This window comes from Pteropus alecto, unplaced genomic scaffold, assembly GCF_000325575.1.
Source record: "Pteropus alecto unplaced genomic scaffold, ASM32557v1 scaffold161, whole genome shotgun sequence".
Taxonomy (NCBI): Eukaryota; Metazoa; Chordata; class Mammalia; order Chiroptera; family Pteropodidae; genus Pteropus; species Pteropus alecto.
In genome coordinates, this window is record NW_006432943.1 from 3,135,520 (window position 1) to 3,153,321 (window position 17,802).

At 40.1% G+C, this 17,802-nt stretch overlaps 1 protein-coding gene and 1 pseudogene across 1 annotated transcript in view; one reads left to right on the forward strand and one right to left on the reverse strand.

Moving 5' to 3' along the window:
* Positions 1-1,690: 1,690 nt before the first annotated feature.
* The window catches only part of HPSE (heparanase), a 30,699-nt gene continuing 14,587 nt past the window's right edge, over positions 1,691-17,802 (forward strand). Inside the window, exons 1-3 of the mRNA XM_006907587.2 lie at positions 1,691-2,016; positions 11,841-11,986; positions 13,689-13,814. Of these exons, the coding sequence (XP_006907649.1) occupies positions 1,787-2,016; positions 11,841-11,986; positions 13,689-13,814 (502 nt within the window). The 5' untranslated portion in view covers positions 1,691-1,786. The remainder of the gene's footprint in view (positions 2,017-11,840; positions 11,987-13,688; positions 13,815-17,802) is intronic.
* Positions 5,543-5,662, reverse strand: LOC112476336 (annotated as a pseudogene).

Sequence of the window (17,802 nt, forward strand, 5' to 3'; positions counted from 1 at the left end):
AGCATGTCATAAGGATTCACTACTTAGAAAACTCACAATGATCCACTCACAATGATTCAAATCGCCCAAATATTCTAAAGAAATCAGTGTAATTTGCAACACAACAAGGGCTTGGGGTGGGATGTAGGATCAATGTCATGACAAGGCAGAAAGAGCCTAGGCATCTGCTTTTTTATCTCCATGTCTGCCATCATATGATTTCCTGGTAGCTTGGGGTTTCCATATGAATTTTTTTCTTATGTGTAATTGTAGGACATCAACTTGATTCCCACTGCAAAACAGTAACTGATATATACACACAAAAATTCTCCAAACTGTAACTTTCCTCAATTAACTATCCATTTAACTTTTAAATTGCTTAAGAATAGACAGATCTATTCAAACTAGATATAAATTTCAAACAATTCATTTTTATTTATTGCTTTATTGATGATGCAATCTAAGTGGAAAATTCTAAAGGTTTTGGTGTTATGTGCTTCTTCAACAAATATCTATTGGATACCTACTAAGTGCCAAGTGTGATGCCATGGGTTTGATGAGTGTAGTAGATAAGACAAATCTTGCCTCTGATTTCACAGAGTTTATAATCTAGCAGATGAGACCAACATAGACCAACATTTATAGTGCTAACAAATGTGGTATGTTCTAGCAAGTTGAAGAGGCTGTCATGGTGTCACCAGGAGATGTCAGCTGCCTGGAGTTTCAGGCAAAGATTCTTTGAGGAAATTGCATTTCAGTTGAGACAGGCCACTATCTGCTTCGGGTTGTGTAACTACCTTCACATCCCAGTTCTGACACTTGGACATGTTAATGTCTCAGAGCTTGGTTTCTCTTGTAAAATAAGGATAATACACACCTGGCAGAGTTGTGAAGAGTAAGAGAATACAGATAAAGCACCTTTTAGGGTATCAGCCATATAGCAAGCCTTAAGTGCATGGTGTTTGTTATATATCAATGTAAGTATCAAAGGGAAACCAAAGAAAAATTTGACCAACAGCTAAAGATGAATGTACAGAGGAGAAATTTGGTAAAGGCTCCAAATTCAAGGAACAGCCACTACCCCACACTTGTTTGGAGCCTTCATGTCCTGAGTTTTAGATATTGGAGCACCGGATGCTTTAAGGCTCTGCTAACTGCGGTTTTCATGAGAAGTTGATAAGGAATCTTTGGAGGTGTTCCTTCCAGCTACAGGTTTGCCAATGCCCAGGTCAGATCTTTCAGGCAAAAGTAAGATGCTTGGGAAACAGCTCGCTGGCCAGAGGACACAAGGGTTAATCAGATTTTGGCAGGCTCAAGTGACAAGCAAGTCAGATGACGAGACAAGAGATGAATTCTCAACTAAATCCTCAACTAAAGGGTCAGAAGACCTAGCGCCACCCGAATGGGACCTGGAAGGGGAAAACACTGCTGTTGCCACTAGAGCGCATAGGACGCTGTGCTTCGGGAAGCTGCCCTGGGATGCCCCGCGCTCTTCACAGGGCGCTCTCTTCCCAGGCTTCCTGGGCGCTTGGATCCTAGCCATGTCTGCACCTTTCAAATGCGTGTGAGTGATTTCATAAGTGGACGTGACCGCCACCGAGGGGAAAGCGTGCAAGGAAGTGGGAATGAGCGGGGGAGGCGGAGAAGAGGAGCAGTGGGAGGGGTGCAGGGCGCAGTGGGAGGGGGAAGGCGGAGCGGGCGGGTGGAGGAAAGAAGAAAAGGGCGCTGTGGTTTGGCGAGAGGAAGTGCGCGAGCTTGACTCTTGCTGCGCGGCTGCTCGCGGGTTGGCCAGCAAGGTGAGCCCGAGATGTCGCTGCGCTTGAAGCCGGGGCTGCCGCTGCCGCCGCCGCTGCTGCTGCTCCTGGGGCCGCTCGTTGTCTTCTACTCTCGCGCCCAGGCGGGACCCGCGCAAACAGAGGACGCCGTGGAGCTGGACTTCTCCACCGAGCGGCCGGTGCACCTGGTGAGCCCTGAGTTCCTGTCTTTCACCATCGACGCCAACCTGGCCACGGACCCGCGGTTCCTAACCTTTCTGGGGTAAGCGCCTGCCTGCGGGTCCCGGTGCCCCTGTGCCCTTTCCTGTCCTGACATCCACGGCCACTCGCCTCCTCTCCTCTCTTCTTCTCTTTTGTCTCTTTTGCCATTCTCTCTCATTCATTCTCTCTCTCTCTCTCTCGAAAATTTGTGTGCAATTAACAAAAATTATTAAGTATGCTATGATACATATCTCCTCCTCCTCCCCGTCTCTCTCTTTCTCTCTCTCCCTCCCTCCCTCTATACTGCGCTTGCCTCCCGACTTCATTCATTCAGCAAGTGCTCACCGAGTGCCAACTAAGAGCCAAGTATTAAAGAGAAACAGAAATCGGAGAAACTTCCCCACTGCCCCAGCAACGCCCGGAAGAGGGACCCGGGCAAGTGCACCTGGAGGGCTGTGAGCGCTTGAATTTGCTGCACGGTGTAGGACAAGTGAGACTGTGGACCAGGTTTCTGTCTCTTAAACTGTTAGGAAGGTTTTACACACACACACACACACACACACACACGGTCAAATGGAAAAGACCTTAAAGAATAAGCTTACTTACTCTACATATATATTTAAAAATTTTTTAATTATATATAATATATGTATTTTAAATAACTTTTAAAGAGCAGTTTTAGGTTCACAGCTAAAATGAGCACAAATTACAGATTTCCCATACTACACTTTTTAAAAAAATCTAAATATCAAATAAATGAGACCTGGAAGGCTATTGCAGTGACTTACAGAGCCTTATTAAAAAAATACCTCTCCAAGATGAGGCTGAAAATTGTGGCACTGCTTTATCGGCTGTAATATCTGTCTCAACTGGGAAAGACCAAACCCGGTACACTGGCCCCTACCCCATGAGTGCAGGCTGATCCCAAGCTGGGGAGACTACAGAGGTCCCAGGCCATCTAAGCCACTCATCTAGGTCATAAGAGCCTCCAGAGATGGCTACACCGCAACCAACCCAGGCAGCTGGGAATCCCACCATTGCCAAATGCCTACATCCTGTCCTTCCTGTGCCATTACTAATTTGAGTCATTTATTCTGCAACTAAAAGCAGGTAGCCTACTGGTTAAGAAATTGGCAGTCAGATTACACTGGCTTGATTCCCAACTCTGCCAAAGCTGAGTGGCTTCGTTACCTGGCAACTCCAGCCTCAATTTCCTCGCCTCTAGAATGAAACTTCTGTAAAAACTTTCTCCTATTGTTATGAGGATTTGATGAGATAATACATAAATATTTAGCACAGTGTTTGACACAAAGTGTTCGTAATTTAAGCTAATTGCTTCTTTCTGAAAAATGTCAAATATTTGCTAACCATTCACCAGTTCTCTGTGTGTTTCTTTTGATCATAGTTAACCTCCATCTTTCCCCCTGCGGCAGGAGAGGGAGAATTTCCTGGTGGAGAGAAGTCTCATTTTTTGTCCTCCCCTTTAGAGATAAAAAGCTGATACAGGAAGCAGCCGGTTGGGAGACAGAAAGATTACTCTGGAGAAACACTGAAGTGTAAGGCTCCATATCTGAGGCCCCAGCCCCAGCTTGAGGGGAGAGGGTGACAGGAGAAGAAAAGATGTGAGGGTACTTGACTGAAAACTGAGAGATTAAGTAAATGACCACTTAATGAATTGTGAGAACTCAAGTCCTATTTTGCTGCTGAAGCCAGCATATGCCCACCTCTCCCCCAAGGAAGGGCATTTACGGATTCCTTCCTGGAGAAACTGGTCCAAAAGAAAAAAACGTACTTTTGGGGGCCAGGCCTGATCACCCTGTAGTCAAACTAAACAATTGACTAGCACCTAACTCCACCCCCACCCCGCACCACCCCCCCACCCGCCCAAATACACACAGAACTTCCAGTCTGCCATTTAGTGAGTGCGATACCTTTGCCTCTTCTTAAACCTAGTCTCTTCATTTCCCAAAGCACTGTTTCTTCCTCTCTGGCCCCTAGCTTTTTGTTAAAGGATGGCTGATAATGAAAACCAAAAAAGCATAGCATGCAATCAATTAAACTGCTTTTTGGTTTACCAAACAGTGTATTACTATTCATGTGGGCTTCTCTCCAGGGCTGGCTCCTGGCTACTCCAGGTTCCTTCTTTAGCAAAAGCTGTCTTCAAGGATGTCCCAAGAGGCATCTGCAAGCACACCCACTCTCTTCCTAGCTGAGATCTAAAAGACTGCAGCTCAAAGAGGCAAGAGCTCCCTCTCCTTCTCATCTATGACCTAGCTTTTGAATTAGGGTCTGAGGATCCGACTCCCCAGGATGGTTAGCACAGTGCCCAGAGTATCTTGGCCATCTCAGCTGACAAAACATTTAGCTTTCATCTCAGAAGACAACACTAAGCTTAATATCTGTTCACAAGAGCAGAGGGTGAGATGAGCCTTGGTTTATTACAGTTCCTCAAAAATGAAGATGCTCTGGTGAAGACTGCAAGAGCTAAGCAAATGAAAGCCGAAGTAATAAGAAGGAGAGGATAATAAACCTAGCTGATGCTAATTGAGCCTTTGTCATATGCCAGGCCCTGTTCTAAGCACCTCTGAGGTATTAATTTAGTCCTTGATACAAAACTCTGAGGTCAGTACTATTATTATCCCCATTATAAAAATGTAGAGATTGGGCCTTAGGGAGATACAATAACTTGCTCATGGTCAGCCAGCCATTACAGGAAGGAGCAGAATTTGAAAACAGAAGCTAATTGCAGAACCGAGATTACACGCAAAAAAGTAAAGCAGTTTATATATTTTTAAAGGCAACAGGGTAGGATACTGTAGAAAAAGATTGTCCAGAAACAAATTGGGAAGATTGATATAATGAAAAGAAGCACTGACCTGAGAGCAGAGGATTGGGGTACTTCTAAAGTCCCTCCCAAGAGGCCTAATCAAATTTATCAGACGGCATGGTTCTATTTCCCATGATGACAAACAGATGTGTGTTTTTTTTTTCACATTTGCATTTAGAAAACATAGAGTACACAGAATTTAAATGACAATGATAGAACAATCTAGAATTGTAAAGAAGCATCATTCGGTTTGCCCTCTTCCCAGAGGTATAATCAACAACACAATCAAGAACTACCTAAGCCTGACTATGCAAAGCTCTAAAGATGCCCTAGACCTCAAGGATGGGAGGGTTGAGACCAGCACTGCTCGATAGAAACAGAACGTGAGCCTCATATGCAAGCTACGTATGTAATTAAAAATTTTCTAGTGCCATGTTTAAAAAAGGTAAAAAGAAACAGGTGAAATTAATTTTAATAATATATTTTATTTAACATAAACTATCTAAAATAATATTTCAACATGTAATCAATATAAAGATATTAATGAGATGTGTTACATTCTTTTTCGAACCAAGTCTTCAAGATTTGGTATATATTTTCTACTCACAGCACATCTCAATTCAGACTAGCTACATTTCAAGTGCTCAACAGTCATATGTGGCTAGTGGTTACTGTACTGGGTGGTGCAGTCCCCATTTCAGTGTAGAGTACTAAGTCAGTGGCAGAGATGACAGTACTACAGAGCAAAAATGTGGTGCTTGCTTTTCAGCACCTGGTATTCCTAGGTGGTCTCCCATCCAAGTACTAACCAGGCCCAACCCTGCTTAGCTTCACGAGATCAGATGAGATCAGACTTGTTCAGGGTGCTATGGCCGTTTGGCCTACTTTTTAAAACAACCTTTACTCAGTGCTGTACTGGAACCAGCTTGCACCAGCTGTGAAATGTGTGCATCTCTTTCCAACTCCCTATTCAGTGATATCAACACTGGTAGCTTGAAATCAGCCCTGGTGGGAATATTTACACCATGGACATTGGCAAACATTAAAAAATATGTCACTTTTTTTCAAGGAACTAGCTTACTAGCACACACTGCTTCACTTCACTGCAGCCATTTAATGTCACAGCCGTGAAATGACTCTTTTTATCCCTAAGAGTCTTTCAGCATCTGAAATCTTAAGTTAAAATCTCTCATTCTTGGACTATACTTCGTACTCTCTTAGCTCTTTCATTCTGTGGATCCCACCACGACTATTTTTTAAGTACCTCCACTGAACAGCTTCCTCTTCTCTCTACTTCTTCGGTATCAGGGCTTCTTATTTCGGACTTGCTGATTTATCATATGAACCACTTTTGTGATAATATCCCCACATCCCTGCCCCATTTTTCCTGTTAAAATCCCCAACCTAACTTACTCTGACTATATTTTCCCTCTTTGGAATCTTTAGGGTGGCCATAAATTCTAAAAATGAAAGATATTATTTGATCATGAATTGTAATACATGTTAATAAACCATATTTATGTATTTGCCTCTCCTTCGAGCCTCAGTGTCCGCCCTATTTAGCTGGGCTATTGAGCCTGTGGGGGTGGAAGGGAATCTCCCAGCCATGCAGATTGATGTCACACTATAAATTCTTGGCCTCCAGACTTACTTGGCTCTTAGTGCTACCCCTTAACTCTTCACCTCCCTGCCTCCCTCATTCTCTACTTCCTTTAAAACTCTGATCCCATCTCTACCTCATCACTCATAGCCTGTGAACACATTTCTGTTTCCCAAAGAAAATGAAGTCACTAGACAGGAACTTCCTTTTCTTCCTGACATCAAAACTGCAGACATATCACGGCTATGTCCACCTTTCTTCCTTTCTCTCTTCTTAGGCCAGTTCTTCCGCTCTGCTCTGAATCCTGTCCCCTCCTACTTCCCAAAAGACTTTGTTCTATTAGTCATTTCTTCTCTTACCTGTATCTTTAACCTCGTTCTTTTTATCTCTTAGTATAGAAACATCTTCAAGCCTTTCCCATCCCAAACACCTCCCTGCACATATGCCTCTTTCTCTCTTCCCCCTTTGGAGCTTTCCTTACGGCCCATTCCTTCCTTGTTCCACTCTCATGATGACCCCATCATTGTGTCATCAAGCCAATCTCTTCAACATCATCAATGACCTTCTTTTATTACAAAATCTAACGAACACTTTTCAATCCTTATCTTATTCTTTCTGTTATGGGTTGAATTTTTGGATGTCCTCCCAAAAATTTATGTGTTGAATTCCTAACCCCTAGTATCTTACTATGTGAACTTACTTGAAAATAGTTTCATTGCAGACACAATTAGTTAAGAACTGGTCATATCAGAATGGGCTGAGCCCTAATCCAATGTGACTGATGTCTTAAAAAGGGGAATCTGGAGACAGACATGTACACAGAAGGAATGCCATGTGAAGATTAGAGTTATGCTGCTACAAGGAATGACCAGAAGCTATGAGAGATCCTTCCTCAGTGCCTTCAGAGGGAGCATGGCCTTGCCAACACCTTGATTATCAATTTCTAGCCTCTAGAACTATAAAACAACAAATTTCCCTTGTTTAAACCACCTAGTTGTGGTACTTTGTTACTGCAGCTTTAGCAAATTAATACAGTCTTCTGGAAGCATTTAGCAATGCTGACAATTGAAACATTTTCTCATCCCTTTGGGTAGGTGTCATTTCCATTTCCAGGGGTGTCCCCCACCTCTCTAACAGTTCTTCCCCATCTCTTTCTTTACCTTGTCTTAAACATTGATGTTCCTCAGACTTTAGACCTAGACCTTGTTGCACTTCATGTAATCTGAGTGGTCTCACCCACTTCCATGGCTTGAATTACTCTTTCTGCAGGAGTGTGCTAGGAAATGTTTAACAACTAGATCTCTAGGAGGAGGGAGACTGATGTCGGTTTTTTCCCTTATTTTTGTGGTATAAATAATCCCACCATGGCTGATCTCTAACTTCCAGCAGTTTAACAGGGGTTCTCAAAGTTTAACCACTGGCTCTCACGAGGTAGTAGGAACCAGTACAAAGCCGGCTCCAGCACACCTTTGCTTTTGTGTCAGACATAAGCAACTTATTTTTACATAAGGTAAGATAAAAATACCTGCAGACTTTTCTTTCCCCTAACAATCTGTTCCGGAAATGGAATATCCTTTTGTTATTTCCATGGCACTGTGGTGGTGGTAGATTTTTTTTTTTCCCTTTCTTGTTCCTGTGTATGATAGAAATACTGTACCTTTGATCAATTTTTTTGACATGTTTTACAGATGTTTTAAATCTGATTTTTGTCAGAGAACATAAATATTGTATTCTCAAAATAAGAAAATATTCCATTGCAAAGAAGACAAACAGAAAGGTCCTTAAATACTAATACTTTGAAGCATGTGATTTCCTTTACTTGGCAGGAGCCATAGCATTCATTGGGTTTCAATTTTGTTTAGAAAACAAAATTGTCTGGCCCCACTTGCCCTTTCAGCAGGCTGGACTTGACTGTTCATTCACTTAAACAGTATTTATTAAGCACAAGCTGTGTGCCAGGCACTAATCTAGATGCTTCTCTAGATGCTACAGAGATTCTGATGAGCCAGAAAGGTAAGGTCTCTGCTTTTACTTCAGGGGAGGGTCTGGCATAGATAGTAAACCAGAGAAACAAATAAAGAGCTAATTTCAGAGCGGTGAATGCTGCAAAGGAAATAAAGGTAGGACAATGTGATGGAGAGTGACCCAAGGTGGTACATTCAATACCTGTCCTCAGGCATCTGCCCCCAGCCGTGCACAAATGCACATCTATGATGCCACAGCTCCTTCTGCTTGGTGCTAGTTTTACTTCCACTTCCCAGAGAGCACCAGCCTCTCACCAGTTTACAAATACCATTCACACTGATATAAATGAGCTTCCTCTACCATCAAACACAACCAAAATGCCAAGGACCAGAATCAGCATCTGGCCAAAGGCAGTAGAACAAGATCATCCTGGAGTGACTCTGAGGAAGTGCCTTGTATCAGTTTTAGGGCCATGTCTCCTCATCTGTGAGCTGGGGTTACTAGTCACCGACTCAGACGGAGGACTCTCCATCCTAATACCTTACCTGTGTATCTTCTGAGCTCCAGACACACGTGGCCAAAGGCCTGATGGAAACATGTTTCAGCCTGATGAAAGGGCAAGTGTTGCATTGGCATCTAGAATTCTACAAAACTGAGTCCTCTCCCCCACCCCTTCATCCCTATCTCTAAGCTGTCACATATTCTTCATCTCGGCAAATAATATTACCTTCTTCCAAGATGTTTCCCATAGGTAATTCTTGACTCTTCTCCCACATCCAATTAAATACCAAATCCATGTTTCTACCTCCACATGTATCTTGAATTTATCCGCCTCTCTCCATTACCTCACCTCACCTCGGCCCATTACTTTCTGTCCACGTTAACATGACCCCAGTCTTGGTCCTGCTATTCATTTATTTACACTGCAGCCTGAGATGCTTTTCTAAAAGAAAAGTCTGGTGAGCTCACTCAACTGCTTTGAATCCTTCCACGGCTCCCCATTGTACTCTTAGACATGGTGACTTACGGGCCTTCCTCGATATGGTCCTGCTTATCTGCTTATCCTCTCCCAGCAACTCCACGCTCCACTCTCTAGGCTCTGCACACACCTGTCAGCCCTTCAGTGGTGCCATATGCTCTTAGGCCTCTAGTTTTGCACAGGCTTTTCCCTACGCCTGGAATAGTTCCTTCGATCCCACCTCATTATCTTTGATCTGGATGAGATTTATTCCTTGCAGATGTCCAACAGTGAAGGCCCTTCCCCTGGGAAACCTCTAACCACCCCTTGCCCCCAGCCCAAAGTTTCGGTTAATGTCCCCTTTGTTCTCATAGCACCGTTTGGGAATTGCCTGTTTACTTGTTCATCTATATCATGAAACTATAAATTACATGAGGACAGCAGCTGTGTCTGTCTCATTTGCTGTCGTATCCCCAGCCATGAGCATGATGCCTCCACAAAGTGGGCCTGTGGTAAATATTTATTGAAAACTTAATGGACGGCTATGTCTCCTTTAAGTAAATTTTTGTTTCTTCGTCTATTCTTAAACACACACACACACATACATACATACACAGAAACACACTCACTAAACCACCCTGTATAAATTAAAATATCATGTGCTTATTATAAAAAACTTGTAAAATACAAAAAAAGCAATAGAAAAGAGTCTATCATCCATCTTACCACACAGTAATCACTGTTATCTCCTTCTATAGGTATTGTTTTCATTGTTGAAATGACACTATGTCTACAGTTTGTTCATCTTATTGTGGTAAAATATACTAAACAAAATTTGTCATTTTAACCATTTTTAAGCATGTAGTCAGTCCACTGGCATTAAATACATTCACATTATGGTGCAATCATCACTACCATCATGTTAGAACTTTCACCTTCCGAACTGAAACTGTACCCATTAAACAATAATGCTCTATTCCCCCTCCCTACAGTTTATTTCTTTGGGTTTATAGCAGAATGGAACTGGTTTTTTTCTGAATCCTTGCTTAGTCCAAGTTAGCATCTCCATTTATTTTTAAGTGGTTTTGAGAACCCCATGGCAGATGCCATCCTTCTAGAGTTCTGGTGCTGTCAGGTATTTCAGTCAGGGCGAATTCCAGGCCGATTACATTTCTGAAGTCTCACTTTGTGTTACACTTCCTCGTGCCAGATCCACATATGTTCAAGGGCTAATGAAAATACTTTAACTTCTTTTAAGATCCATAGACTCCAAGAAAATAAACTTTTAGGTCAAAGAAAATGTTTTAACATATAATATTGGCATATTTAACTTTAAATAAATAAATAGTTTCATAACATATAATTTAAAAAAAAAAATTTGTGGAGAAACAGGCTCGTGAAGGAAAAAGTGCCTAGATAGTACAATTCTAAGCTCTCAAGTAACGAATATAAATGGTGAGGAGGACTTGCTGAGGTTTTTTAATGCAGGATATTTATTCTTTCGTTAATCTCCATCTTTCAATTTCTCTTTTCTAAGCACAAGTAAATCTTTTGAAAATTTTTCATAGCACTATATATAGTTAAGCAGGAGCACATCTTAAAATTTTAAATTTTAGGTCAGGTCTTTAATTACTAGGATATTGGCAATTAGATATTTTTCCTGGAAAGATTTTTTGATTTGAAATAAACCCAGATGTAAACTAAAATCGGGCCAATCCGAGAACTACACAGCATTGATTTTATGTGTTTTAAGAGCATTCCAGAGAGCAGCGTGGCCAGGATCCCATGCGTGAGACTTCAGAAACGTTTGGCAGGGGTCCCTGTTACCTGGGTCTTCTGCTTTCTTAGTTTTGTTCACTTAAATATTCATGACATCTTCATCCTTCTGAGGGAAGGGATTATAAATCCTTCTAATTCCATTCTGTAGCATCCGGTACCATGCTGAGCACCTGACAGGCACCTATCAGGAGCATTTTTGGCTTGATGAGATATGCATTTGAATTGCTTAAATTGGAGGTGTCAATGATAGGAATTGGAATCTTATATAATTCTAAGCTATTTGACTTAAATTAAAAAAGATTGTTTTCTTCGGGGGAGGTAGTTAGGGAGAGAAGGGAGAATCATAAGTCATTTGTGAACTTCTCTGGGAACATAAATTTTTGAAGACAATCTATTTTTCAAAGAAACACAGAGTCATCTTTCCTGTCATCTTCACTCTCTCACCTCTTTTCCTCCATCAATCATAAGACATTATGAGTTTTTTGAAAGCACTGAACACTATTCTACTTGTCAAGTTAAAATACAACCTCTTGCCGAAGAGCTCCAGGTTGCCTCCAGGTGCCTAGAAGAGCAACCTCGCAATTAGAAACATTCGGATTGAGACGATTCCCCTAATATAGCAACATGACTTCTCTCTCCAAGGCCTGTATAGCTAGACATGAAGAAATAGGTCCACCGAAAGAGAAGGAAGTAAACCTGTTTGACTGGATGATCTTGGAAAACATCATTTTAATTTCTTGCTTATCTTCATAACAGTTCTGCAAAGCTTCGTACTTTGGCCAGAGGTTTGTCTCCTGCATACCTGAGATTTGGTGGCACCAAGACAGACTTTCTAATTTTTGATCCCAAGAAGGAACCAAGCTTTGAAGAGAGAAGTTACTGGCAATCTCAATCCAAGCAAGGTGAAAAAATTTAAAGATTAACCACATATTTTCTTAATTTGAGTCAGTCATGAGCATTCAATAAGAAATGAAGGGCTCCCAACTGACCTGTGGAGGCGCCTACACAGAAAGAGGAGCAGGTTTCCTCCTCCTGATGCTTTCATGAAATGTGAGCCCTCCCATGACAAGGTGTGCTGCGCAGGACTGAGAGTTAACTGCGTAAATAGAACAACAAAGTAGCTGACGGACAGAGCTGCCTAGAGGGAGCATGTGGGTAGAAATGTCTCAAACTGAAGAGAGTAATTTCCAGTTGAAGATGTAATGGGTTGAAACCCATTTATTGTGGAACTAGAATGTGGATGAAAGGCATACCAAGAGGACGTGAGATATACTCTGCTCCTAAGAGAGGATTTTAAGACTTGATTTATTGAGCAATGATTCTCAAACTTTATTGACTATACATAATCTCCTGGAGTGAGTTCGAATATTTGAATACCTGAGTTCCAACCTTAGTTCCCAGTTTAGCAAGCTCCTCCGGTAAGTCTGATATTGGAAGTCTGTGAGCTTCACCTGGGAAACCTGCCCCTAGGGAGCCGCGAGGATTTGCCCCATCTTTCATTAAGTGCCATACAGACATCAAAGGGAAGTTAAATCATTATCTTAAAAATTTTTTTAAATATCATATACATTATGAATTATACTAATATATGTATAATGCATATATTAATGAACATTTCATTTTTTCATATGTTACACATTTTCCTTCTGTTTATTTTTTTCAGTTAGGAAGTATTTAGAACAATTAATCAGTAATTGGGCCAAAATTGATAGAATAGTAATTAGAACAAAAAACAGGAGGATTCTCTTGAAATAATACGTTGGAATAGTTTATGGTTCGATTTGGCCCTTTCCCACCAGTCATATGTCTCGTAAGTGTAGACCAGAAACTGTCCGGAAACTGTCCTTTGCTCATTAACTTTTTTCATCCTGTTTGGGGTGGGGGTGGTCCCTGGGATTATCCAAGTGCCTCTGAAACATTCTTTGTGAGCATGGGGATGGATAAGGCACTGGCTGCCAGAAAACCAGAATGTGCGGTTTCTCAGAAAGGAAGTGGTTGGCATGTTAGCCAGCCCTGGCAGCAAACGCCCAGCATCCCTGCTGTCTTGTGATAAAGAAACACAGTCTGTCTGACAGGATAGTGGTGGATTTTCCAAGTGCACATGTTGTGATCTCAGAAACTTTGATGTTACCGAATTTGAAGGAAAAAAAGTCAACATTTCCTGCCTACCATTATGCCAAGAGGAAATCACCACATATCAGATACAGTCCGCATAAAACAAATTTCTATGTGTTTTGAAGGTGAACCTTAAGAGAACTGAATTATGTTTTCTTCAGTGGGATTCTCTGGTAATTCCAAGTTTTTGAGGAGCCTTCTGAATTGTTAAATAACTTGAAATTATATCCACTGTACCTGTGTCCAATGTTTCTTAGGAAACCTGCCCTTTGGGTATTTTTTGTTTTGTTTTTTTGTTTTGTTTTTGTGGTGACCAGGTAGCCAGAAAATTGGCATACGTAACAGAATATATTTTCTCTGGTTTCATACCTAACAAACAGAAACTTAATTATCCTATTTTAGTCACATAAATAGCCAACTAAATAAATGTATAGGATTTCAACCTCATCAATGTGAAAATAGATTCTCTAAATTATCTTCCATTTGCAGATATTTGCAAATCTGGATTCATCCCTTCTGATGTGGAGAAGAGGTTACAGTTGGAATGGCCATTCCAGGAGCAATTGCTACTCAGAGAACAGTATCAGAAAAAGTTCAAGAATAGCACCTACTCAAGTAAGGAATGAACGGCACCCTGCAGGTGTCCCAGCTCCTAAAATATTTGGATAACTTGAACTTGGGCTTGAATCTGATAAGCCCTATAGCAATTGTACAAAGCTGCATAATACTCAAATATTATCAAGAGTTAATGGGAAAATTTGAACCCCCCAATTTCTTTTCTTTTCTTCACCTGACTTTACCTACTAGCCACAGAATGAAATATAAAAATCATTCATTCGCAAGCTAATAATGACCTAAACTTTTCTGAAGAACTAGGAAATCAAGGAAGATGAATACATTCCTTGTGTAAAAGTAAAATATAAAAGTGTGAAGAATAAAATGCAAAAAGCATTTACACCTTGTCCAATCTCTCTCCCTCCCAGAAGGGATTATAAATTGGAGTATCATTAAGCAGGGGAATCCTGGCTCAGACCAGACAGTCTTGGCCATCAAGCAGCTCTCTCTTTTTCTTTCCTCCGTGGCTTTGCAAAACACGGGACTAGCTCAACTAACTAGAAATTTATTTCCATCCACTGAAACAGTTTTCCAGTCTTCAAAATGATATGACATTGTTACAAAGGGCTTTAAAGCAACTGAAACAAGTGAGCCTTATTTAACTATGAAATGTATTTTTATCTGAAAGTTAATGTTTTATATCTATCTAGGGGATGATGTTGCCCCAGATCTCAGTTAAGAAAATAACCTGCTCAGATACTGTCTGTCTTCTTCTGACTTTTTAAAAATAGATTATCTTGAAGTTAATTTGGGTTAGTCAACATTTCTAAAAGTACATTATTGAAAGTAAATTTTTTATCTTTATAAGATTTTACTGTATAACATCTGGATTTCAGTGTGTCAAATAGATTTTTTATTTTTATATTTTTTATTTATAAAGGACAGAAAAAATGTGACATATAAGAAATGAGAAAATAGGTTATGTGCTAATAGATAATGTAGTTCTCTAAATTATTTTTTGTGTGTTTTAAAGCTGGGGATGGGTGAATACACTGATACATGAATAATATGATCTTTGGTTGAGTGGCATTTGGCATAAAGCAGGGCCATCTCAGATCCCTTAAAGGAGTAATAAAAGTACAAGAGACCCACAGCAACAAAGTCTCACTTGTAATAAATCATTATGATATAGGCCTACTGGGAGAAGACCTCAGAGTATTAGGTAATCTATAGATTCTTGCTTTTTTTTTTTTTTATCATGTTAAACATTACACCAGTTTATCATCAATTTTTCTTTAAAAAAGTTTTGCTACCTCACATGATCTTTCTGAATCCAAGATGGCAGGTTTCCAACATCTTTTCCTGCCTCTGGGACTTGGACATTCATAGTTTCTATACCAAGGGAAATTGCCTTTACTAACTATGTCGTAATTATGTCAGTATAACTCCAGCCACCGTGCTGGCACTGCTAAAATGTACAACAGATACAGATAGTTTATTTATATTTGGAAACATTCGACCTCTGGTTTGAAATTCTCTATTTTAATCTACATGTCTTGGAAACATATAGATAGGAAACTACTGTGTTTATTCTGGGTACCAACTCATTATAATGATAAGTATCTCAGAAGCCATACTCATTACAATGATAAGTATCTCAGAAGCCAATAGGTGTTTCCACACATTGTTCTGCTTTCATGGCTGAGGCTGGTAATGCCTGAGTATCTTAGGGTGGCATCATATGATGGAAGAGATAGTAATAGTCTATTGCAGCAAGAACTCATTAATTGCTTAGTGACCTACACCTTTAAAATGGGTGTCCTAGAAGAAACAGATAGTTTTCTAATTATAGAGCCCATTGCGTGGTGTGTTTCACTTAAGTAGAAGATGACAAAAACATTTGTCATGAAAATATAAACTCACACTTTAAACCTGTTTGGACAGGAAAAGGAAGCAATGTTGCAGATAGAAGTCTGGGTGTGACCGCAGGAAGGACTCTCTTATTAAAATAATCATATTTAATGGGTAATTCTTTGTTCTCTTTCTCTACCTCTCTTCCTCATTACCCTACTCCTCCACCTTCACCACCCACTCTCACACTGGATGCTGGACACACTCATGTGAATGTACATGGAATAAGACCAGAGAAATAGTCAGTGCCAATTTTTAATGTGCCATTTAGATTATCTTTGTCCCAGGGATCTTTCCATCCTCTCATACAGTAAGAGAAAAGATTGGATAATGATTGGGAATTGAATAATTGCTATGAGTTTTCTTACTAATCTTATTTTGAGGAGGAAATAGGCCAGATGGTTTTTTTGTTGTTTTTGTTTTTTTAAAGAGTAGGTTTAAACTCAGTGATTACATTCCTTACTGTAGGAGACGTTACTGTTATGTTACAGGGGGCATATAATAGAATTTCAAGCTACATATATTCCAGTGCATTTGGAAAAATGAAAAAATAGAAGAAGAATAAAGTATAAGTTGAATAAATACTCGGAAATGCAAACATTTCATGTTTTCTGAAAATGCCATAATCTTTGTAAAGGGGATAGGCAACAACAGTGCTTTATATCTGTAAGAGTGTTTTATGATTTACGAAGGGTTTTCACACATGTGTTGTTTCTACCTTGGTTTTATGAGGTAGGTTCTAGTTTCAGGATTGTAGATCTGTAGCAGGGTAAAGGGGTTGTCCCTTCAATTTGTAAGTGGGAGAGTTGGGGCTGGAGCTCAGGACTTATGATTCCTGATCCAAGACACTTTCTCCAATACATAAGGCTAAAATATAGCTGTAAGTAAGGCAGTCCCAGGGCTTTTATAACAGGCTCTAGTAATGGCACTGCCACCAAAAAGCTACGGGATATTGAGCAAAGAACTTCATTTTGGGGGATGTCAGTTTGCTCAGAGAAAAATGAGGGCGGCGGTTTGGGGAGGACTCAATTAATTCCAAAGGCCGGTGCTGTCCTAGGATCCAGTGGGATGCTGAGCTGCAGGGCTCAGAGAGCTTTGCAAGCCCAGGGTCTGTGAGGCTTTGATGACAGGCAGCAATTTTATGGAAATGGTGAAACAGCAAACATCAAAAATATGTAAAACGCCTTACTTGGGGTCATTTCTGCCCTTCAGCGTTGATCAGCAGTATTAAATCTAGGGTTTCACTGCTATGGTGATCCAAATAATTCAGGCTGAAGACTTAGAAAACAAAAACAAAGTCACTTTTAAGAAGTCAGGGTATAAATTTGACAGAGATTTTTTTAAAAAAAACTAGGAGAGTTCAAGAGTGGACTTCTATATAGCAAATCACTAAATGTACATGAAAAATCTTAAGAACTTAATTAGCATATAACTGATTTAAAGATGACACTAAAAATCAATCACATTGTTGCCAATCTCAAAAAAGTGATAACAGACTAGGTAAAAGCTGAATTCAAAAGTTCCCGAACTTTTACGGCACTTGAGTGACTCATTGCTTCTTTTTCACAGCATACCTCACCCAAAAGAAATACCTAAATGTTTCAATTATTAAGTTGTTGTTAGGTTATTAGGTCCAAACACCCAAATAGTAATAATTCTCATCATGTCCAACAGATGTTGATGTGTTTCTTTTACAATTTTAAAAGATTCTGCAGTGCCCCCATGAGTAGAGTTGCCTGGTTCAATCTGACTGTCAGAGAAACAATAATTTTTTTACCGTAAGTATTTATCGAATATTGCATTATACATACACTAAAATTATTCATTATTTATCTGAAGTTCAAATTTAACTAGATGTCTTCTATTTTTCTTTGCTAAATCTGACAACCATGTCTGTCAGCAAATTCCATGTGGCTCTCTAGGGTGCCTTGGCACAAAGTTTGGAAACCACCCTTAGCCCTGGGCCAGTTTTTAGTGTAAAATTCTATGTATTTAAAGTTAATCATATACATGAGTTTTTCAAAAAAATTATTTTAAACATACTTAAATTTACCAATTTCTTTTTTTTTTTTTTTTTACCAAAATATTTTGTGACTAAATTTGCTAGTAGATATTTAGACTATGAAGAGTGGGGCTT